The sequence below is a fragment of the Cnephaeus nilssonii genome, assembly GCF_951640355.1.
Source record: "Cnephaeus nilssonii genome assembly, chromosome: 6".
In the NCBI taxonomy this organism is placed as follows: Eukaryota; Metazoa; Chordata; class Mammalia; order Chiroptera; family Vespertilionidae; genus Cnephaeus; species Cnephaeus nilssonii.
In genome coordinates this window covers 46,310,147-46,332,776 of record NC_137077.1, presented here as the reverse complement: position 1 = coordinate 46,332,776, position 22,630 = coordinate 46,310,147, and the positions used below count along the sequence as shown (strand labels likewise).

Genomic DNA, 22,630 nt, shown 5'->3' with positions numbered 1-22,630 from the left:
CTCCGCACTTTAGAGTTCACCAGGCACTTTCCTTTCACATGGAGTAACTCACCTGACTCTCAGCACGACGCTGTGAGGGGTGGAGTACCATCATCCCTCCGGGTGCACTCCGATCTGCCATCACAAATTGCCAGGCTGGGTCTGCTCCGTGGGAGCAGGGGGCGGGCCCTGGGAAGGTGGTGGCGAGGACAGCACTCTCTCTTAACCAGTCTGGATTATTCGGGCAACCCCCTCAACAGCACATACCCACTCCCCGGCCAATCCGGTTTGAATGTACGGACAGAGTTAAGCTGGCTGCAGCGCGGTGCTACTTTTTGTTCCCTTGGTTACTCAGATGATGCCCTAGAAAGTGTAGCAGTCTAGTATCCTCTGACAGAGCCTTTACCCGGGACCCTACGGCTGCTGTTACCGTGACATACACCAGCGGCCGGGCCGCCGTGTCACGGGCACCTCCTCTGTGCAAGGCCTTACATGCTTGCCTCATCTGGTCCTCCCCCAGATCCTGTGAGTGGATTCTATTCTTCTCCCCACTTTAGAGAAGAAGAAACCGAGGCACAGGAAGGTTAAATAGCTTAAGGCAATGCTTGGCAGCCTCAGGCTTGGGTGGCCTCTTGTAAATGTGGGCAATGAGAAGCGAGGGGATTTGCAACCGGAGGGTGCAGGTGCTTAGCTCTGATCCCGTGGCAGTAGAGGCCCTCGTAGGGGCTCAGTCAGGCGAGTGGGGCGATGAAAGCCGTGTCTAAGAAAGATTATGCTTTCCGTTGACTTCGTGCCCCGGCCACCCACGCACTGTGGCCCCTCCTCACCGGCCCTCGCAGGGCTGGCCAAAGCAAGCCGGCTTCACCCCGTTGTGCTGCTTTCCAGATAATATGTCTGGTTGGCAGAAATAGCTCTCCAAAGCAGATCAGTGAAGGAACCAGCAGCCACGACCCCCATTTGTCACCCAGAGCTGCTGAAGTGCCTTGTCCCAGGGTCACTTTGTGTGAGGGGATTAGAGGGTGCCGAGCCTGCCAAGGAACACCGCTGTTTCTTCAGATTAGCAGGGCCTGGCTTGTGGCTTTCTGGCCAGGCCCAGAGCCACAGGGGCTGCCCCTGTGTGGGGCAAAGACAAGCTGCACCCCCTGCCCTGTTTTCCCTCCTCCCTGGCACAGTGGGCCCTGCTTCCTGGCCCACCTTTCTGGTTCTGGCCCCCATGGTAGTCAAGCCGGCAGGGTGTGTGTAGGATTTGGTGTAGAAGGTTAACAACGTCACATAGCTCCACGTGCAGGCCTGGCGGCAAGGCTGGGCCAGGGACTGGGCTGGGCTGGCCTCTGCCTGCTGCAGTCACGTGCCCTTCCCCCCCCACCCCCCAGCTTTGGGCCAGACTGTGTCTTCCCCCGGGGCTTGCTGCAGGGAGAGCCTCAGAGGCCACCCCAGCTCTGGCCTCCCGGAGCCTCACCACAGTTCCCCTCTGCTCATGCCCAGCCCGGGCCTCTCCTTTGGCCGAGCCCTGGAGGGAGGGTGCCCCAGAGCTGCCAGGGCAGCCAGGGCAGCCCAGAAGGCGCTCTGGCCAATGCTGGGGCTTTAAGTTCCCTCTGACATTTTCCTGAGTCTTCTCTCGCTTTCCTGCGTAATGCCAGTCGGGAGAAATGGAGCACAGCCAGGAAGAAGCGTTGAGTCTCATTTAAAACATGAGCTCCCCCTAAAGCATCCTTCTTCTGCAGCTGCCGCAGAGAGGCAGAGGCAGGTGGGCGGGGAAAGGTTGCCTTCGGCCTCCTAGTCCCCTGCCAAGGACCAGGTGCTGGCCCCGCTCAGCCTAGCCTAACGGGGCCTGGAGTTTGGGTGAAAGTTCCCTGGACCCTGCAGGGCCTTGAAAGATGCACTGAGGGGTGCTCACCACAAACCCTGGGAAAACCCTCAAAGTGCAGGTCCGAGAGAGAGAGAGAGAGAGAGAGAGAGAGAGAGAGAGAGAGAGAGGGCCACAGCCTTGCCTGTCTGTGTAAAGGAGCCTCGGGGGCACGAGCTCGGACGTGTCCTCGGGCTGTGCTGGTACCTTGTCCCCCTCACGGAGCTTCTTCCTGGGCAGACATCCTGGGAGCATCTTAGTGTCCTTAGGAGCAGGTAGGGAGGGGCCGGAGTACAGAGGCAGCTGGAGTCAACCCCGGGGAGGCCGTGACCGAGCCTGCATCAGGGAGGTTCCCCAAGCCCTGGAAGCCTGCCTGCTAGGAGCGGGCGGGAGGATCCCAGTCAAGGTTGCTCCTCGGCTATTCCATTTTCCTTTGGCTCGGTTCTCTGAATCTTTAAATGGTAACTTGGCCTTGAAGGTGGGGATATTTGAGATCGACACTGAAGTTTAAGAAATGATGGGGCCCTGGCTGGTGTGGCTCAGTGCTAGAGCCTCGGCCTGCACATTGAAGGGCCAAGGGTTCAATTCCCGGTCAAGGGCACTTACCTGGTTTATTCCCTCCTCCTTCCCCCGCCCAGTTGGGGCCCATTCAGGAGGCAACTAATCACCAATCAATGTGTCTCTCTCACATGGATGTTTCTCTCCACCCCCCCCCCTTCCACTCTCTCTAAAAATTCAATGGAAAAAATAGCCTCTGGTGAGGATTAACAACAACAACAACAAAAGAAACAGGAACAGCTGGCCAATTACCCAAGCTTTGTTTAAACTGAGAACGAGCATTCACGCAGCCACCATGGAGGGGTGTCCCGGCTGCTCCCTCCATGGGGCTGTCCCACAGTTCCCCTTTGCTCACGCCCAGCCCAGGCCTCTCCTCTGTCCGAGGTTCCCACCTCGTAACTCATGCTCAGTCCTGGGCTGGGACACCCAGGCACAGCGTTGCCCCCAGTGTCTGTGTGGGTGGGCTGTGGGCAGGGAGGGACCCAGGTGGCACTGCTCATAATGTCTGCTTCCTTCTCCTTGCTCACAGGGTGCCCGGGGCAACGACGGTCAACCAGGCCCTGCAGGGCCTCCGGTAAGTTCATTTCATCCTCGGCAGGTGTGGTCTTGAGGCCCCTTCCGCAGCCCCCCGAGTCTCAGTGCTGTTTGGTGTAAGCACAGCCTTCTCCTGGAGGAGGAGGAATCGGTGCAGGTTGCTCGAGCTTGTTGATAACAAGCTTTAAAGCTGCTGTTTGCTTTTCTCAGAGACCTTCTCAGCAGTTTTTGAGGGGGCTAGATAGAGAGAGAGAGCTGGGAGGATCGTCTGCTTCTCACCAGAGTCTTGCTTTGCTGTCTGAAGCCAGGCATGGGGACACTTGGCAGGGGGACAGTTTTCACCCAGGGACTTTTTAGCCACCATGGATGTAGAGCCACGTCAGTACAAAGGTGGGAAGGCGTGGGAAGTGTGGGGGTCGCTCACTCAGGGGTCTGCAAAGATTCCGCCCAGACACGGGATTCACCTCTTACCCCTTCCTTCCTCCAGGGTCCCGTGGGTCCTGCTGGCGGCCCTGGCTTCCCTGGAGCTCCCGGTGCCAAGGTGCGTGCCCTGGTGGTTGAGTCGGGAACCCCTTTCCCCACATCCTTTGCTGATTGCCCCCCGGACGATCCCCTTCCCTTCTGAGGAATGTCTCCCACCCCACCGCTGCTCTCCAAGGAAAAGAGCCGGGCGTTTTGCAGAGTCACCAGCTAGAAGGGAGAGTGAGATGGAAGGATAAGGAGCTGGAGGTACTACAGTTACAGCTTCAGAGAGGGGGAGACCAAGAAAGGTGGAGAGATGCTGGGGACCTGGGAGGGAGCAGAAGACCAGGGATGGAAGGAAAGAGGGCAAAGCTCATCTGACTCTGGACCCAGAAGAGAGTTGGAGGGACGTGGACAGGGGCAGGGAGCCGGTTCCATGCTTCCCTCTCCCGGCTTCCTTGGGGCTGGGGTGGGGGGCTAGGGTGGGCTTGGCTCTTCCGAGCCCTGTGAATTGAGTCCTTCCGAGGATTAGTAGAGGCCAGTGGAAGGCCAGCCCGCGCAGGGAAAGGCCCCTGTGGCACAGCAGGGACTCCAGTGCGCACGTCCCTGGGAATTCTCCCTGTCACCGGCAGGAGATGAATAAGGAGCCTCCGTGTGGTCACTGGCATCAGGTTGCTTTTAGCTCCTGGGGGTTTCCATGGCAACCAGACAGTGTCTGAGGCCCTGGGAGCCGCGTGAAGGAGACCCATTGTGAAGAGGGACAGCGGAAGGTGAGGGGGGCCTGACTTTTAGAAAATAATAATTACAAAAGTGAGCAAGAATGTTCGGAGAAGAAACCCGAGGAGGCCCTGCCTTCCCTGCAGGTCAGCAGCCCTCCCCAGGGACTGCCTTCCAGAGCCCAGGTCGCACCAGCTGCAGCTTTGAGGAAAAAATGAAAGTAAAAGCAGAAGCCATCTCGGGGGTGGGCGCTGCCGGAAGCCAGGGAGAACTGGACCGTCTCAGAGTTCCCGCAGGGAAGAGCAGAGGGGGCGCGGTCCTAGCTCGCATTGGCCCTGGCATCTGGCTCAATTCTAACCGCCGGCCCCGAGCCTGGGGTAGCGAGCGGTGTCCTCACATCAGCCAGGACCAGTGGAGCAGTGCCCTCAGCTGCCCCGGCCCAGGGCCTCCCTCCCCTCAGTAACCGAGGAAAATAGGTGGAGGGGGAGATAGGGGTACCTGCCAGTCTCAGCCCTGCGTCCATCATCCCCCACACTGGGATGGCGGGACCCCCGGCACAGGCTTTCCCAGGGTGCTGATGGGACCCCCACGGCGCCCATCGCTGTAGCGTGTAACCTTGCGTTTGCTGCTGGTGGTGCACAGATTCCAGGGGAGATGGGGGAGGAGGCAGGGGGAGGAAGTCACCGGGACGGTGAGCTCGATGGGGTGGCCCCGCGTGCTCGCGCGCAGGGTGGATGCACACGGCTGGCTCAGCTCTTTGGTGCGTGCCTACGGCTGGCCCTGCGCTGCCGCTGGTCCTCGAGAGGGCTGCGAGCCCAGTCTTCTCACCCCGTCCCTCCGTCCCTCCCAGGGTGAAGCTGGCCCCACCGGTGCGCGTGGTCCTGAAGGCGCTCAAGGTCCTCGCGGTGAACCTGGCACTCCTGGGTCCCCCGGGCCGGCGGGTGCCTCTGTAAGTGCAGCCTCAGGCCTGGGGCCTGTGGCCCTGACACTTGACCCTGTGCTTCGCTGTGAGGGAAACGTTCACTCTGACCCGATGCTTGTCCCCCACCCCCACCTCTGCAGACCAGTCTCCCTCCAGCCCCCGTCCTACCCTTGCGGCATCAGCAGGACAGAGCCTGGGAAGGGCAGCCGCTGGCCCAGCCCAGGGAGCCGCGGCCTGGGAGGGTTGGGAAGGCTGGGGTTTGTGCTTTGCTGCGTGTTTTGTGGTGACCACGTCCCTTTTTCAGGGCAACCCCGGAACCGATGGAATTCCTGGAGCCAAAGGATCTGCTGTGAGTGTTGCCTTTGGACTTGGCTCCTTCAGGTGGGGTTGCCCCCCGCCCCCTCACATCCTCTCCTGATGCCTCTCTTCTGCTCACACTGACAGGGTGCTCCTGGCATTGCTGGTGCTCCCGGCTTCCCTGGGCCCCGGGGTCCTCCCGGCCCTCAAGGGGCAACTGGTCCTTTGGGCCCGAAAGGTCAGACGGTAAGAGCCTGGAGTGAACCCCAAGTCCCACTGACACCCTGCAGTCACACCCCACCCGCCCTCCCTCCCACACGCGCACTGGCGTCCTCGGGTGGGCACCTGGAAGGGTTTCAGAGGTGGGGGCAGGGTCCGCGGGGAGAACCCAGGGTGAACCTGCCTCTCTCCCTGTCAAGGGTGAGCCTGGTATTGCTGGCTTCAAAGGCGAACAAGGCCCCAAGGGAGAAACTGTGAGTATCTGCCCGTCAGTCCTTGTCTTTCCACACTGCTGCTCTCGGGGTGGGGGTAGGGGATCCAGGGCCACCCCCCGCCCACTGCCCACCCCCTCTGTAGCCCCGCCCCTCACCTGGGAGCTCCCAGGCTGTGCCCAGAGGAGGGCATGTAACACGGCTGCAGCTGCAGCTCTCGTCTTTGACTTGGCCACTGTGAACAGTTTGAACGTTACGCCCTCTGTCTCCCCTGGGCCACTTCTGCTCTTCCACGATGACCCTTTATGGCCTCCCTTCCCAAGTCCCCCAGCCCTGAGACAATGATCACGGCCACTTTCTTCACGCGCCGGTCGGTCGGTGCCTGCACAGGGCCAGGTGAGGGCTCACCCTGTTTCTCCTTTGTGTTGGTTTTCAGGGCCCTGCGGGCCCCCAGGGAGCCCCTGGTCCTGCTGGTGAAGAAGGCAAAAGAGGAGCCCGCGGAGAGCCTGGCGGTGCTGGGCCCATCGGCCCCCCTGGAGAAAGAGTAAGTGGGCCAGGAGTCCCCACTTTCACTGGGGTGTGGCCCGAGAGGGAAGTCAAGTCCTTGTGGCTCCGTGTTCTCGCCGAGTCCTGTGACCTTCTGAATATCAGGCCCCTCTTTCCTCTACCCACCGCCCTCGGGATAGGGCTCCTTCCTCCTTCTTTGTGTCCCCCGGCCCAGGATGACATGAAATGGTTTGAGCTCCTTCCCAGACAGGTGGAGATGGGCCCAAGAGGAGGCCATAATCTTTCAGAGTCTTGCAAGCTGTAGCTACCGCTCCATAGAAACTGTGGTTGAGGGGATGGACCCCGGAGCCTGGCTAGTCTCTCTGCAGCCACGGTGGTCAGGCCCCATCCAACTCACTGCTTTTCCTCTCCACTTCCTCCTAGGGGGCTCCCGGCAACCGTGGTTTCCCTGGTCAGGATGGTCTGGCCGGTCCCAAGGTGAGTCAGGGACGAAGGGCTGGGGTCCCTGCCTGCATCCCTCGTCCAATGGCCTCCCGCTGACGCCCTGCCTCCTCTGGCGTAGGGAGCCCCCGGAGAGCGAGGGCCCAGCGGCCTTGCTGGACCCAAGGGAGCCAACGGTGACCCTGGCCGCCCCGGAGAGCCTGGCCTTCCTGGAGCTCGGGTAAGGACTGAGCTGCTTTTGCCCTCGGCCCTTCCCCACGTGTTCCCTTCATCCCGGAGCTGCCAGGATGGGGAGGTCCCGGCACCTGCTCTGACACCCACCTTCCTCTCTCTCCTGAACAAAGGGTCTCACTGGCCGTCCTGGTGATGCTGGTCCTCAAGGCAAAGTTGGTCCTTCTGTAAGTCCATCATCGGGTGTGTTGGGCGGGGTGGGGTATCCCCGGGGAAGCAGGTGGGAAGAGAGGCAGGCGTTCGGGTGGGGGCAGCCTGTGGATTTTGAGAACTGGGGAGGGGCAGACGGTAGGTAGGTACTGGGGTCAGGTGTGGCCTGCGCAGTGTCTGTGAGCTCTGGAAATGTCACCCCCTTGTGCCCGTGGGCCACTCCTTGGGGGAGGACAAAGCCTAGTATGCCCTTTCAGAAACAAAGCTTCTAAGCTAACCAGGGCCTTGTCACCGAGGCATCCACTGCGTGGTGTGGGCCGCTGCTCGCAACCTCGGTCAATCCCACGTGCTGTGTCTGGCTGGTGCCTAGTCCTGGGCCTGCTACACAGTAGGCACTTAGTAGTGTTGGGTGGAGGAACGTGGTCAGAGTGTCTGTTCTGAGAACGGTGTCCTCTCTTTCAGGGAGCCCCTGGTGAAGACGGTCGCCCTGGGCCTCCAGGTCCTCAGGGGGCTCGTGGGCAGCCTGGTGTCATGGGTTTCCCTGGCCCCAAAGGTGCCAATGTAAGTAACAACCTGCCCTTCCATTTCCTCCCACGTGGTGCTCCCTCCCTCCCTGGGGAGAGAGGGCTGGCTCCTGAATAGAGTTAACCGCAGGGCAGGGCTGAGCAGGGTCCCTGTGCCTCAGACAGCTGGGGCCTTCGTGTCCTGCAGGAGCGCATGCCACCCGGCACACCCAGGGCTCCTAAAGCCCTGAGAATGCTCAGCCATGACATCGCCCCATGGGCAGTGCTCTCAGTTCATGCCTCTGGGCGTCAGAGAAGGTGCTTGATTCTCGGCTCTAGCCTTTGCTGTCCATCGGGCCCCAAGCCCCAGGCTCCACAGCCTGCTCTCCCCTCCACTCCCACCCCAGCCCTCCACCTCACAGCCCTGCGTTTTCTCCTCCAGGGCGAGCCTGGGAAAGCTGGTGAGAAAGGACTGCCTGGTGCTCCTGGTCTGAGAGTGAGTACCTGCCCCAGTGCCCTGCCTTGGTGTTGGCTGAACACCCATGAGGGAGAGGATCCCTACGGCGCGCTCCTGGGACCCCTCGTTAGCAGGGGGGCTTCCTGTGGCCGAGCCCATCTGCTCTGGGCCCTTTGGGAGTCCCCACAGGGGGACTTCCGGTTGCTGTCCGTCAGCAGCCCGGGGAGACAGACTGAGGGAACAGGAGGGGCCAGGGAAGGAAGGGGAGGGGAAGGGTGGACACGGAGTTCCGGGTGTGGGATAGTGGAGGGTGGGAACTCTGGGCCACGCTGTACCTGTTTGTCCAGGGCTGGGGTCTGCGGGACTGAAGGAGTGTGTCATCCCATCACCCTTCTCTCTCCTCTAGGGTCTTCCTGGCAAGGATGGTGAGACAGGTGCTGCAGGCCCCCCTGGACCCGCTGTAAGTACCTGCCCAGCTCCTCAGGTGGCCCTGTGGGACGGCGGCGGGGAGGCGGGAACCTCAGGCCACTCAGTCATGGAACTGACAGATGTGGATCTGGGCTAACCCTGAGCCGAGGTGGGGTATCCCACCCTGAGGAGGCAGTGTGGACCCCACCCTGGTTGTCCCTGAGAGCAGCGCGGCCCGCAGGCAGCACACCTGCCGGCGTTGTGCAGGAGGAGTCAGCCTTGCCCTCCCATGGCCGCCCAGGGCGCTGGCTGAGGCTCTCAGGACTCTGGAGCGCTGGCTCCGCTCACCGCTGTTTCCTCTGCAGGGACCTTCCGGTGAACGAGGCGAGCAGGGTGCTCCGGGACCATCTGGCTTCCAGGTAGGCAGCCGACCAGGCTTCCTCTGCGGTCCCCTCCACACCAGAGCTCCGTGGGCAGCAGCAGGCCCTGGGGACGGAGGCCCACCCACTGAAGGGGACCAGGGAAATGAGGTTTCCCTGCAGGGCCTCCCTGAGGGTGGGGGCAGCAAACTGGCCCCTTTGCTAATGCTTGTCACTTTGGCTTCTAGGGACTTCCTGGCCCTCCCGGTCCCCCAGGTGAAGGTGGAAAACCAGGTGACCAGGTGAGTCTGGGGCTCTTCAAATCTGCAACCTGTTCAGATGGGCAGATCTCTTCTGACGCCCAAGAGACAAGGGCAGGCGGGCACGAGGAGCCCCTGAGGCCTGGGATACCTGGGACACATCTGAGCTCTGAGACGACAGTCTGAGCTCAGGGGCGGGATGCTCAGCCAGGACTCGGACATAAAAGTTTCCCGTCTTTCAATCACCGTTCTCTTCCTGCAGGGCGTTCCTGGCGAAGCTGGAGCCCCCGGCCTCGTGGGTCCCAGAGTGAGTGTCCTGCTGACCACTCCCGATGGCATCCTTGGGCCTGCCTCTCCCTGTGCAGCCTGCGAGGCCTCCCTGCAGTACAGCTGCCTGGAGTCCTGGGCTCCCCCTCTGCCCCCCACTTCCCTGCTTCTCCTGGGCCTCCACCCCGTCTCTTTGGCCTGATGGCTCCTTGGTGTCTCTGCCACAGGGTGAACGAGGTTTCCCAGGTGAACGTGGCTCTCCCGGTGCCCAGGGCCTCCAGGGTCCCCGTGGCCTCCCCGGCACTCCCGGCACTGATGGTCCCAAAGTAAGTGAGGCGGGTCCTGCCCGCAGGCTCCCCTGGGCTGGCCTGGGAGGCCTGCTGAGGGTGGAAGAGGAAGGGAAGGAGGGAGGAGTGGGGGGTGAAGGAGGAAGGAGGTCTGGGCAGAGGAGGACGAGAAGGAAAGGGGCATCTGGGCACTGGGGTCCCGGGGGAGGTGCTGCCCACCACACACTCCTTCTCTCCCCCTCCCCCTAGGGTGCATCTGGCCCGGCTGGCCCCCCTGGGGCTCAGGGCCCTCCAGGTCTGCAGGGCATGCCCGGTGAGAGGGGAGCAGCTGGTATTTCTGGGCCCAAGGGAGACAGGGTAAGTACCAGTGCCTCCCCCAAATCCATGCTCCGTGGCCCCCACACTCACTCCCTGCCCCACAGAACCCAGGGGTGAGGTTCCCAGCTACCTGTCTTGAGGGACTTGGAGACCCCCCTCCAAAGTCTCTGTGTGCCTTTTAGTGACATCGTCCCCCCACCCCTCCCTCCATCTCACTCCTGTCACTCACCCTTAGGCCCCAGCAAGTCCCTCTTGGCCAGAGTCTGAGCTCTCCCTGGAGCCCCATTCAGGGTGACACTGAGCTGGCAAAGGGCTTCTTGGAATGACCCCTGACCCCTGAGGTGGCCCGTTTTCTCTATCCCACAGGGTGATGTTGGTGAGAAAGGCCCAGAGGGAGCCCCTGGGAAGGACGGTGGACGAGTAAGTGAATGCTGGGCCTGGGTGGGGACAAATGCAGGGGGCCCTATAGGTCCCCAGCCCTGCACTCGGGGAGGAGGGGCCATGTATGTGTGCAGTCCCTTGTCCTATCTCAGCTGTCCGGGCTGGGCAACCACCGGGACTTCCTGTCAAAACTGGGAGCCACAGGGTGAGAGGGAGTTCTGGGGCCATCGGGTGTGGGGTCCCAGAGTCCCTGTTGGGCTCCACGTCCCAGACCACCGCTCCCTGCCTTCCTCACCTCCGCCTTGTCTCTCCCCAGGGTCTGACAGGTCCCATTGGCCCCCCTGGCCCGGCTGGCGCCAACGGTGAGAAGGTGAGTCCTGGCTCCCTTCCCCCATCGAGCCTTCTCATGTCTTGCCAAGGACTGTCATTTCTTCTCCTCACCCATCAGTTGCCACCCTCCTGCCCACCAGGGCCTGGGAGGAGTAAAGTATGTGGGTCTTAGAAGCAAAGTCACTGGCCGTGTGCCCTGTGGAGTGGAGAGGGACTGGGGGTGGGGTGGGGGGGGGGGGAATGCACTCAGCGAGGGCCCTGAAGACGCACAGGTGTGGTGGCTGAAGCAACAGGAGAAAGACTGTGGGGAGGGGGAACCCAGAGCCCCTGTCCATCCTCAGGACTTCCTGGATGCACTTTGCCCTCAAAGGGCCCCCCTCTGACCCCTCCCCCTCCCACCCTTAGGGAGAAGTTGGCCCCCCTGGTCCTGCGGGAACCGCTGGTGCTCGAGGTGCCCCGGTGAGTACCTGCCCCCTGAGCCTGTCTCTCCCCAGGCCCCTGGGAGCAAGAGAGCCAGCTCTGCCTCTGCCTGGCCCTGCGAGCCCTGGACCGCCCCCGCCCTGCCCTTTGGGCCTGGGGGTGGGAGGACGGATGAGAAATGAAGGGAGGAGGCAGGTCACCCCCACGAGGCGATCAGGGTGGGGGCCTTTGAGTCACTAGGTCCTCTGACCAAGAGAGGCTCTCGGCCCGGGTCCCGTTATTGAGGACGGAGCCTCCTGAAGCTCCTTTCGGATGCCTTCTCTCTGGGGGTTGCAGTGCAGGAGGCTGGGTTGGGCCCAAAGCGGCTCTGGGCTCGCAGGAGGGAACAGAGCAGGCAGGCAGTGGGACCTTACCCGCCTCGGCCTCCTCTCTCACAGGGTGAACGTGGAGAGACCGGACCCCCCGGACCCGCTGGATTCGCTGGTCCTCCTGTGAGTGCCCCTGCGGACCCCTCCTCCCAGCCCCTCCACTCAGGCAGCTCCACATCCGGGACCTGAGGGCACCTCGCAGCCTGTGGGGATGGAGGGGCAGTTTAAACTGGAGAGAAATGGTCCCGTTCCCCCTCTCCTGTTACATCTCCACACGGATGCCACAGTCCTCAGACCCAACTCTCAGGCCCCGGTGGACAGACACACGCACACATACTCGCTCAGAGTCTCTGGCCTCTTTGGAAGAACCGCAAATACGTGGCTTGCCCCTCACGCACGGCTTCCTCCTTCCTGGGACAGGGTGCTGATGGCCAGCCAGGCGCCAAGGGCGAGCAAGGAGAGGCCGGCCAGAAAGGCGACGCTGGTGCCCCCGGGCCGCAGGGCCCCTCCGGAGCTCCTGGGCCTCAGGTGAGCCATACCGAGCGCCCCCCTCTCCCCCCAGGAACTGTCCCCACAGGGCAGGGGGAGGCGGACAGGCAGAGAACGGCTGGGAGGCTGGGAACGCCCCACCTGAGTTTAGGGCCTCCCCACAGCAGACTGTGGGGCCTGCTGCCGCGCCCCAGGAGGGAAAGGCTGCAGGGAGAGGAGTTGGTACTTAGGGATAAAGGCTCAAGTAGCTGAACTGGCTTTTATTTTCCTGGGTGTGGGTGTGGGTGTGGGTGTGGGTGTGGGGTGTGTGGTGGGGGCTGAGGGTGCAGAGCCCTGGGCAAAGCAGCCAGCCTCCTGGGGGGAGGGGTGACGGGGGGAGGGGTGACGGGGAGAGGTGACTGGCTCTGTGCATGCCTGAGGGGTGCTCCTCCTTGAGAGGTAGGTGGCCGGGAGGCAGGCCCGCCTGTGACAGCTTCTCTGAGCTGGGAGTTTGGTGCCAAGAAAGCTGCATCTCTGAAATCAGCCCTCAGGAGTCCACTGTTGGGGCTCCGACAGGCCCTCCCCGGGGCGAGCAGGCCTCACTGTCTCCCTCCCTCCTTCTCTCCCAGGGTCCTACTGGTGTGACTGGCCCTAAAGGAGCCCGAGGTGCTCAAGGCCCCCCGGTGAGTGAGGCCCCCCTCCCGCCCTGACCCAGGTGTGGGGAGGGTGCTGTGGGGGCAGCAGCTTCTCTCACACCTGCAGCCCTGGCCTCACAAAGACCTGGCCGCAGAGGCTCCACTGTGGTGTTCTGGGATTCACCCCCTCCTCCCTCCTCAGTCCTGCTCCTGCCCCAGTCTGAGCCCATCCCGAGGGAGGGCGCCCCTCGCTGCTGGGGCGCAGGGATCCCCGGAGACAGCCCTGGGTGCTGAGTGCCCCCGCTGTGCCCCTGCAGAGAAGCTACAGCTGCCCCACAAGGCCCTTTCCCCTCTGGCTCCCCGTCCCTTTCCACACCGGCCTCCCGGACCCCCTACATTAAATTCTTGGAGCTCCTGAGGGACCGAGGGATTCAGGGGCTCTCCTCTTTTCACATAGGGAGCCACCGGATTCCCCGGAGCTGCTGGCCGCGTCGGACCCCCAGGCTCCAACGTAAGTGCTCTCCTGGTTGGTTCCTTATTCCGGGCACGTGAGGCACAGGCAGGGGCTGCCCAGTCTGCCCAGTCCTGACAGGGCCTCACCCCTGTGCCCACTTCCTCTCCTGGGAGGCGTAAGGGGAACAGGGGTGACCCTTTTGTTGGTCATGGGCAACCCTCCCAGCTGGCTGGGGCTCGAACCCTCAAACTCTGGCTTGGTGGGCAGGATGCGCTGGCACAAGTGCCTCCATCACGGACACGCTTTCTTGTGCGTGCTCCGCGCACCGGCCGTACAGGTCACACATCTTGCCCTGAGGGGTTGCAGTGGAGGGAGGAGAGATCAGGAAAAGCATCCAGCTCACCAGCAGCACAGAAGAGCGGGGGAGCGGGTGCACAGGCTCAGGGGGCAGAGGAACTGGGGTCGCGCCCCTCCTTGGGGAATGGGGGTGAGGTGGGTGGGGGAATTGAGGCCAAAGGGAAGGAGGCAGGAGGGACTCCAAGCAGATTAGAAAAAGCCAAGCATGCGGGGCTGGAGAGGCCAGGGCTGGCTGCCCGGAACTGTCATGTGGGAGAGACGATCGAAGAGAGAGACTGGGGTGGGGGTGGGGGGGACCCCTTCCCAGGGGAACTGCTGTCCTTGGGGCCGCGGTGGCTTTGCAGCCCCAACGGGCAAGTGAGTTGAGTCCTCACTTCCTGCATTTGCTCCTTCTAGGGCAACCCTGGACCCCCTGGTCCCCCTGGTCCTTCTGGGAAAGATGGTCCCAAAGGTGCTCGAGGAGACAGTGGCCCCCCCGGCCGAGCCGGTGACCCCGGCCTCCAAGGTCCTGCCGGAGCCCCTGGCGAGAAGGGAGAGCCTGGAGATGACGGTCCCTCTGTAAGTCCCTCGCAGGCCAGGCTTCTGCGCTCAGAGCAGGGGCAGGGGGAGGGCAGCAGGGCTGTGGGGTGCGGGGAGGGGAGCAGAGACGTGTACTTCCAGGGCAGGAAGAGTGCTGCTCCCTGCAGAGCTGGCAGCCAGCTGGCTGGGTGGCTGGGCCGCTCTGTGTCCTCAAGTTCTCATCTCTCACCTTCCCTCTTAGGGTCCTGACGGCCCTCCAGGTCCCCAGGGTCTGGCTGGTCAGAGGGGCATCGTTGGTCTGCCCGGACAGCGTGGTGAGAGAGGGTTCCCCGGCCTGCCCGGCCCATCGGTGAGTGAGGGGTGCCCCTCCCTCTGGGTGAGGGGGCCCAGCCTCAGGCTGGACGCTCTTCACTCAGAGCATTGGGTGTGCCTCCGTCAGCCTTTCCCCGGGACAGGGACACTTAGAGGCCACGCTCACCCTCACTGTCGTCCCTGCAGGGCGAGCCTGGCAAGCAGGGAGCTCCTGGTGCATCTGGAGACCGAGGTCCCCCTGGCCCCGTGGGGCCCCCTGGCCTGACTGGTCCTGCTGGTGAACCCGGACGAGAGGTGAGTGGTGGGTCCCACCACGGAGAAGGGGTCACAGGATGGGCCGGGGCTGGGAGGCTCAAGCACCGGGTGCCATGGGAAGGTCGTGATGAAGACTTAGAATCGGGCGCTCGGGGAGGAAGGCGGGAGGAGCTCTGTGGGAAAGCTTTGGCTCCAAAGCCGCAGTTGGACAGAGCCAGCCTGGGGCTCCGAGGGGAGCCGAGTGGGAGCTGGGCAGGGGCAGCTCTAACGGCATCGTTTCCCTCTGCCTAGGGAAGCCCTGGCGCCGACGGCCCCCCTGGCAGAGATGGTGCAGCTGGAGTCAAGGTGAGTATCTGGGGTCTCTGTGGGCAGTGGGACCTGGAGGACAGTCGCTGGGCCTAATAGGTCAGCCGGAGGAGTAGGCTGGGGTCCGAGTTTTGCGTCTTCTTTCCTTGCCTCTTTTGGAACATTCTTCTCTGAGCCTGAGCCCTCTCTCCTGGCAGGGCGATCGTGGTGAGACCGGTCCCCTGGGTGCTCCTGGAGCCCCTGGGCCCCCTGGCTCTCCTGGCCCCGCCGGCCCAACTGGCAAGCAGGGAGACCGAGGAGAAGCGGTGAGTACCATGGAGCCCAGCCCAGCCCGATGGCAGACGCAGAGGAGGCCGGCCCTGTCCCCGCCTGGCTCTGACGCTGCTCCCCCCTCTCCTCACAGGGCGCACAAGGCCCCATGGGACCCGCAGGACCAGCTGGAGCCCGTGGAATCCCAGTGAGCATTTGAACGAATGAGTCCCGGACAGGGGCAGGCTGAAGGGGGCGGGGGGCGGGCAGCAGGTGCCCTGGGATCCTGGACTCATGGTTCAGGCAAGGCCAGCCGGACCTGACCCAACCTGTGTCTGTCTGTCTTGTTCCCAGGGCCCTCAAGGCCCCCGAGGTGACAAAGGAGAGACTGGAGAGGCTGGCGAGAGGGGACTGAAGGGACACCGTGGCTTCACGGGCCTGCAGGGCCTTCCCGGCCCTCCTGTGAGTACTGCTGCCTGTGCTTGGCTCCCCAAGGCCTCCCACTGCTCGGAGCCCACTTGAGTTTCCCATGCTGCTAAGACGTGGTATCCGCCTAAGAAATTTCCAGGACTTCTCAGGGTTGGAGGGAGGAGCAAGTGGGATGGGAATAGGGTAGGGCACATACCTATTCCTCCAACTCCATGATATATGTATTCAAGGCCCCCGTCCTGGAAGACGGGGCCCTGTCTGTGCTGACCTCTGACCTTTGCCTCTTCCTTCTGCACAGGGTCCTTCTGGAGACCAAGGTGCTTCTGGTCCTGCTGGTCCTTCTGGCCCTAGAGTAAGTGGGATGGAGCGGACCCTGCCTCAGGGTGGGGCCCGGGCGCTGGCCAAGCGTCCAAGTGGGAGGGAAGTGTGGCTGCTTCTGGGGAAGCCTTGTGCTCAGAGGCTCACTCGGCAGTGGAGGGAGGACCGGCTCAGTGTGACTGTGGCCAGGAAAGCGCCTGAGATCACAGTAGGAGGAACATGCAAGGAGCTCCCAGGAAGAGGAATTACAAAGAGGAGCTTAGGAAGGCAGGGGAGTGTGAAACCGGTTTGGGGTCTATGACTGAGAAATGGGGAGATTGGGACAGAGTGGCCAGTGCTCAGGACGGCCACGTAACCAGCCCCAGCTACTCCTGACCATCCGTTTGCTGATGACTGTTCTCTCCCTGCCTCTCTCCCCGGCCTGCAGGGTCCTCCTGGCCCCGTCGGTCCCTCTGGCAAAGATGGCTCTAATGGAATCCCTGGCCCCATTGGACCTCCTGGTCCCCGTGGACGTTCTGGCGAAACAGGCCCCGCTGTAAGTGCTCTGACTCCTTCCCTGCTGCCTGGGGTGTCCCCAGCATCCCCGAGGCTTGAGCTTTCTGGGGCAGCAGCCTGCAGCTAATGGTGACGGCACCCTTTTTCCCGGGCTCTCCCTGGAGGCTCCCACGATTGGTGTTGGGAAACAGAAGAGAGGGGCTAATCAGGAAATAGGGAAGGTGCTATAGTTTTCTTAGTCCTGGCCTGCTCACCCTTCCCCCACCCCTGGGACTGAGAAGAAAACACTCTAGTGCCCTTAGGCCGGCAGGATGGACACAGGAGGGCACCTCCCCACAATTCCAGGCTGACTTCTCCACTTTCTGATGCAGGGTCCCCCTGGAAATCCTGGACCCCCTGGCCCTCCAGGTCCCCCTGGCCCTGGCATCGACATGTCAGCCTTCGCCGGCTTAGGCGGGAGAGAGAAAGGCCCCGACCCCATGCAGTACATGCGGGCCGATCAGCCAGCCGGCAATCTGAGGCAGCATGACGTGGAGGTGGATGCCACGCTCAAGTCCCTCAACAACCAGATTGAGAGCATCCGCAGCCCCGAGGGCTCCCGCAAGAACCCCGCTCGCACCTGCCGGGACCTGAAACTCTGCCACCCGGAATGGAAGAGCGGTGAGCCTGGAGGGCAGGACCTGGCCCCGGGGAGGAGGGCTGCCATTGGGCTTGGCCCCTTCAGAGCCAGGGGGGAGGCACCTCTTAGTGCAGGGCAGAGGTGGGCCTGGAAGGTTCTGGCAGACAGTGGCTCTCCCATTTCATAGCAGAGAAACTGAAGCCCTGGCTCCTGTCCTGCCATGGCTGCATGGTAGAGTTCCATCCTCCAGGCAGACACTGCACCTGCCCTGCTGCTCACGGCCCCGTTTAGCACTGACTTTCCCATTCAGCCCCCCTTCCCTTGATCCCTCAGTCCCCCCACACGTGGCCCTCACACCCTGCCCCTCTCCCCCTGGTATACCTTCTGTCTTTGAGCCTCTTGGGAGGGTGCGTCTGTGCCTGTCTGAGCCCTGAAGGGGTGTCGCCTCCTCCCCCTGCAGGAGACTACTGGATCGACCCCAACCAGGGCTGCACCTTGGACGCCATGAAGGTTTTCTGCAACATGGAGACTGGCGAGACCTGCGTCTACCCCAACCCAGCGAACGTTCCCAAGAAGAACTGGTGGAGCAGCAAGAGCAAAGACAAGAAACATGTCTGGTTTGGAGAAACCATCAACGGTGGCTTCCACGTGAGTGCCTGGTTGCTCTTGGCCAGAGAGCTCTTCTCTCTCCCTGGAAGTTTTTAGCACCTCGCCCACATTCTCAGCAGTTTTCTTTGGGGTCTACCAGGAAGGAAAGAGGAGGAATAGTATTTTCTCCCATTTAGAGGTGGAGGAAGAGGTCTTTGGAGGCTGGCTCTACACCCTGGAAGCAAAACCATCCTCCCTTGACCTGCTCCCCCAACCCCCTTCAGCTCCTCTGAGCCCTGGGCCCTGGCGCCCCAGGTCCCATTGAATGTCACTCCCAGGCCTCACACCACTGCTCTCTGCCCTAACAGTTCAGCTATGGCGATGACAACCTGGCTCCCAACACTGCCAACGTCCAGATGACCTTCCTGCGCCTGCTGTCCACTGAAGGCTCCCAGAACATCACTTACCACTGCAAGAACAGCATCGCCTACCTGGACGAAGCAGCTGGCAACCTCAAGAAGGCCCTGCTCATCCAGGGTTCCAACGATGTGGAGATCCGGGCTGAGGGCAACAGCAGGTTCACGTATACGGTCCTGAAGGATGGCTGCACGGTGAGTCGGCTGCTGGAGCTGCCAGAGACGTGAGCTGCCCGGGGCCCAGGCGTCAGGCTAGAGCAGGCGGAGGGTTGGCCCTCAGCAGGTGTTGTGGTCCTCAAGTGATGGACTTATCAGAGGTGTGTGTGAGGGGCCACGTAGAGAAGACATGCAGAGTGACAGTGAGGGAGAGGTGTATGCTGTTCTCCGTGGCTCAGGGGAAATAAGACCTTACCCAGTGTGTCCAAGGACTCTTGTAGGAGAATTCCTGTAATGTTTATGGGCTGACTATGAGATGGAATGCCAAGGGGGTCACAGGCGGGGAGCTCACTGTGGGGAGTGGGAAGGAGGAGAAGGGAGGCCCTGCTGGGAAGGACAGGAGTGGAGGTGGAGAGGGTTCTGGCCAGCCCAGAAGAGGTCTAAGGAGCACCAAGTGTGTTTTTCACTTTGTGTTCTGCAATGCTCAGTGTTGGGGTCCTGGGCAGCTGGCATTGGGTTTCAAGGTATCACTGAATAGTGTCTCCTCTCTTTCTTCTCCAGAAACACACCGGTAAGTGGGGCAAGACTATGATCGAGTACCGGTCACAGAAGACCTCGCGCCTCCCCATCATTGACATTGCACCCATGGACATAGGAGGGCCCGAGCAGGAATTTGGTGTGGACATAGGGCCTGTCTGCTTCTTGTAAAAACCCGAACCCAGAAACAACACAATCCATTGCAAACCCAAAGGACCCAAGTACTTTCCAATCCCAGTCACTCTAGGACTCTGCACTGAATGGCCGACCTGACCTGATGTCCATTCATCCCACCCTTTCACAGTTTGGATTTCCCCCCGTCTCTTTCTAAGAGACCTGAACTGGGCAGACTGCAAAATAAAATCTCGGTGTTCTATTTATTTATTGTCTTCCTGTAAGACCTTTGGGTCAAAGCAGAGGCAGGAAACTAACTGGTGAGAGTCAAACGCCCCCTGAGTGACTGCCCCCCAAGCCCAGGCAAGAAGACCCACTTCAGGTGCCGGGCGCAGGAACTGTGTGTCCTACACAATGGTGCTATTCTGTGTCAAACACCTCTGTATTTTTTAAAACATCGATTGATATTAAAAACAAAAAAATTATTGGAAAGTATATATGGACTCGAGCTTTGTTCTTTATCTTCCATTAGTCTTTGTTCTGTAGGCGTGACCAGATGGCCATCGAAGGCTCTTTTGTTGACTTTTCAGCCAAAGAGAGGGCATTGAGGCCACACTGCCTGGTTCAGTGACCTCACGTGAACACAGACTTGCCGCTGTTTGTAAACCTTGGCACTGTGTGGAACCCGGGGGTGAATGGGGGCTAGAGACCAAGATTTGGGAAGGGAGGGACAAAGGAGGGATGACAGTAAACATGGCACGGGACTCTGGGTAGGTTAGTGCAAGAGAAGTGATATGCTCTGAGCTCAGAGGATGGGACAATGTGTGGGCGAGGTTGAAGGTGCTCCTGAGGGAGGAGGGGGTGTGGAGAGTGGGGAAGGAGAGGGGAGGGGATCTTTGGGGGCCCATGCTACATACACACCATCAGGCAATCTTGGTGACCTACTTATTTGTGTATTTTTCTAAGGCTTTTAGACCAAGGAGAGGTGGGAGTGTTGAACACTTAACCCACCCCTATTCCTCTTTCCTGCCCCTGTACCTCTGGTCCCCCCATTCAGTACTTCTCTACACCTCCTCCAACATCGGGTTTATGAACAGACAGCTTCCCATCTCTCCTTACCATCAGGTGTCCCTTGCTTTCCAATGCCTCGTGTATGTGGTAAAAATGCGGAAGCTGACACCTTCTCCACTAGAGAGGGCTAGTTCATAATTTAGAATAAACCACCCTTCCATCTATCAAGAGAGCTAATGGGAGCCAAGGGGAGAGCAGTGAGGTGTACAGATGCTTAGTAAAATATTTCCTTAGACAACAGGTGGAAATGAAGAGTTGAGTTTGGTTTGAACCTGGCAACCACACTCCAAGAGCCCAGTCTGCTTCCTAGCTCACTTTGCTTCCCACAGAGGCATCAGAGCTACTTATTCCTTTTTTAAAAAAAGTAATAGTTTATTTGTTTTCAAAGGGAGAGAAACATTGAAGTGAGAGCAAAACATCAATTGGCTGCCTCCTGCATGCCCCCTACAGGGGATCAAGCCTGCAACCTGGGCATGTGCCCTGACAGGGAATGGAACAGGCAACCTTTTGGTGCATGGGCGACACCCAATCAACTGAGCCACACTGGCCAGGGCAGAGTTACTTGTCCTTACTAAAGCAGCTCAGACCTTTGTAAGTGAAGTCCCATTTGCACCAGGACATACAGGTGATCCCTCGCAGCCCACACACTTCCTGGGTACCTGGTTAACCCTAGAAATTGTAGTATCTGTTGCATAGTAATCGGGGCGTGAACCTGAGGTAGAGCTTAAGGGAAGAGAAGCCGAGGAACAGAGAACCTTGCCTGTGTGTGGTCAAATTGAAATGCACCACCCTGGCTGGCAGGGAATGTGCTCCTTACTGCTGCTTCCTTGTCCCAACCTGGCCGAGGGGGTGAGAGTAACCAGGTTCATACTAATTCCTGTGGCCCCTGATGCCCCAGGAAAGGCAGAAGGTCTCTCCAGTTAGAATAACCTCTCAGATAAAATCCTGACCCCCAGCAGGCTTGAGCAGACAGACCTGGCTTACTAATTGTGAGGCCTCAGTCAGGTTATTTTTCCTCTCTTGAGCTTCCTCAGCTCTACTGAAGTTTCTGAAGGCTTTTAACTGGGAGTGAGGAGTCTGCTCCAGCCAAGACTTACTCAAGCTCTGAGGATGGGACAACTTCTGAATTAGTTCCCCTTCTAAACAAGTGAAGGAACACAGAATCTTAAAAGAGTGCTCTCAAGAATCTTACTGAAGAATCTTACTTATTAAGGCAAAGAATAAGGACTATTTGAGCAGAGGAAATATTTGGGAACCCCTAGGATTCATGGAGAGTGTTTACAAATAGGCTGATTCTTTCAGTAATGTTTCACACTTGGGTTTAGAATTCCTAGACAGTTGACCCGGAGATTGAGGGGATCCTACTTTGGGGTAACTAGAGTTAAGGAAGAGATGGAGCCTGGTGAATATGGAAGGCTTGTGATGGTGCTTGCTTTCTCAGCACATATACTAACAAATTGACAGTAAACATGGCACAGGACTCTGGGTAGATTAGTGCAGGAGAAGTGATATGCTCCGAGTTAGCATGGCCCCTGCACAGGAACGACATGCAAACTCGTGAAGCATTCGATATTTTTGGACACAGACAATAGTTTGGTGAAGGCCAAGGGAGGAGGGAGTGGGGGTGAATGAAGGTGAGCAAAGGGCGGGAAAAGGGGGACACCTTCAATCATGTCAACATTAAAAATGTTTAATAAAAAAATCTAAAACAAAAGGCTTGTGATGATGTTTTAAACTTCTAGCTATGACTCTGGACAAAACACATCAGAAAATGCAATCCTTAGCATACAGCAGGTGCTCAATAAATACCTTTTTGGAATGAGTAAATGAACAAATGGAGATTTCAACCAGGTGACACCGCATTAAGTAGTTTGAGAGCAAAAAAGGGGTCACAGGAGAGGTCAAGCTGGAAGCTACAGAGAAAGAGAGATCTCTGAGTCTCATTTTCAAGAAGCACATTCTTCCCAAATTTCAATCCACTAGAAATGCGATGATAATGGCAATGACAGCTGAGCCAGCCACTTCCCCTTTCTATTTCGGTGTTGCTGAGAGCAAACCGTACGCGTTTGCTCAAGAACTGACGGGTAGCCTGGCACAACGATGCAGAGTATCCCACAGTGCAGCTTGGGGGGCTAAGATATAAACAGGTATGAGATTTCATAGCATTATGAGGGCAGACTTACTGCTCTGTTTGAAACAATTAAGTGCTTTCATTTGCATATCACAGCTGGATTTAAAGGTAATTCTGAGAAGCAAGAAATGCCATTGAAGCACAGTCACAAAAATCATTGAAACTTAAGTACCAATATGGGTAGCTTTCCCAAAATTACATAAAAACATACGCTAGAGGCTACTTGGAAAACGGAAAAACTAAAGAGGAAATGTTGCAAGGTGAGCATCTTCCTGTGCTGAGGGCAATATTCTCAGAAACGGTGTACATTAGCAAGTCCTGTCCCATCACCGATATACCGAACAGTCATCACCGCTGTGTTCAGAGAGACAATTAAAGGGCCCAGTGTAACACGGAAACTCAGCTTTCAGCTCTCAGTGTGCGGTTACTCAATCGTGGTCGAGGTCAGAGAGGCAGTCACAAAATTTAGCCTTTGTTTAAGAGATTCAGTGTGGCCCTAGCCACGTTTGGCTCAGATAGAACGTAGTCCCCGAGGACTGAAGGGTCCTGGGTTCGATTCCAGTCAAGGGCACGTATCTCGGTTGCAGGCTGGATCCCGGGCCCAGTCGGGGCACATGCGGGAGGCAACCAATTTATTATGTGAGATAGATATTTTTCTCTCTCCATCTTTCCCTCTTCATTCCAGTATCTCTAAAAATCAATGTAAAAATATCCTCAGGTGAGGATTAACAAGAAAAAAAAAAGATTCAGTGTCAAAATCAATGAGCA

The 22,630-nt window shown here is 59.5% G+C and overlaps 1 protein-coding gene across 1 annotated transcript in view; it reads left to right on the top strand.

Annotated features, from left to right (window-relative positions):
- COL2A1 (collagen type II alpha 1 chain) overlaps positions 1 to 19,155 on the top strand; it is a 30,643-nt gene extending 11,488 nt beyond the window's left edge. Inside the window, exons 17-54 of the mRNA XM_079773918.1 lie at positions 2,913 to 2,957; positions 3,405 to 3,458; positions 4,947 to 5,045; positions 5,323 to 5,367; positions 5,463 to 5,561; positions 5,735 to 5,788; positions 6,183 to 6,290; positions 6,677 to 6,730; positions 6,816 to 6,914; positions 7,039 to 7,092; positions 7,538 to 7,636; positions 8,021 to 8,074; positions 8,442 to 8,495; positions 8,809 to 8,862; positions 9,051 to 9,104; positions 9,325 to 9,369; positions 9,557 to 9,655; positions 9,866 to 9,973; positions 10,301 to 10,354; positions 10,632 to 10,685; positions 11,051 to 11,104; positions 11,503 to 11,556; positions 11,854 to 11,961; positions 12,531 to 12,584; positions 12,994 to 13,047; positions 13,744 to 13,905; positions 14,108 to 14,215; positions 14,365 to 14,472; positions 14,725 to 14,778; positions 14,937 to 15,044; positions 15,143 to 15,196; positions 15,343 to 15,450; positions 15,716 to 15,769; positions 16,163 to 16,270; positions 16,602 to 16,890; positions 17,310 to 17,497; positions 17,806 to 18,048; positions 18,571 to 19,155. Of these exons, the coding sequence (XP_079630044.1) occupies positions 2,913 to 2,957; positions 3,405 to 3,458; positions 4,947 to 5,045; positions 5,323 to 5,367; positions 5,463 to 5,561; positions 5,735 to 5,788; positions 6,183 to 6,290; positions 6,677 to 6,730; positions 6,816 to 6,914; positions 7,039 to 7,092; positions 7,538 to 7,636; positions 8,021 to 8,074; positions 8,442 to 8,495; positions 8,809 to 8,862; positions 9,051 to 9,104; positions 9,325 to 9,369; positions 9,557 to 9,655; positions 9,866 to 9,973; positions 10,301 to 10,354; positions 10,632 to 10,685; positions 11,051 to 11,104; positions 11,503 to 11,556; positions 11,854 to 11,961; positions 12,531 to 12,584; positions 12,994 to 13,047; positions 13,744 to 13,905; positions 14,108 to 14,215; positions 14,365 to 14,472; positions 14,725 to 14,778; positions 14,937 to 15,044; positions 15,143 to 15,196; positions 15,343 to 15,450; positions 15,716 to 15,769; positions 16,163 to 16,270; positions 16,602 to 16,890; positions 17,310 to 17,497; positions 17,806 to 18,048; positions 18,571 to 18,717 (3,441 nt within the window). The 3' untranslated portion in view covers positions 18,718 to 19,155. The remainder of the gene's footprint in view (positions 1 to 2,912; positions 2,958 to 3,404; positions 3,459 to 4,946; positions 5,046 to 5,322; positions 5,368 to 5,462; positions 5,562 to 5,734; positions 5,789 to 6,182; positions 6,291 to 6,676; positions 6,731 to 6,815; positions 6,915 to 7,038; positions 7,093 to 7,537; positions 7,637 to 8,020; positions 8,075 to 8,441; positions 8,496 to 8,808; positions 8,863 to 9,050; positions 9,105 to 9,324; positions 9,370 to 9,556; positions 9,656 to 9,865; positions 9,974 to 10,300; positions 10,355 to 10,631; positions 10,686 to 11,050; positions 11,105 to 11,502; positions 11,557 to 11,853; positions 11,962 to 12,530; positions 12,585 to 12,993; positions 13,048 to 13,743; positions 13,906 to 14,107; positions 14,216 to 14,364; positions 14,473 to 14,724; positions 14,779 to 14,936; positions 15,045 to 15,142; positions 15,197 to 15,342; positions 15,451 to 15,715; positions 15,770 to 16,162; positions 16,271 to 16,601; positions 16,891 to 17,309; positions 17,498 to 17,805; positions 18,049 to 18,570) is intronic.
- Positions 19,156 to 22,630: the final 3,475 nt, after the last annotated feature.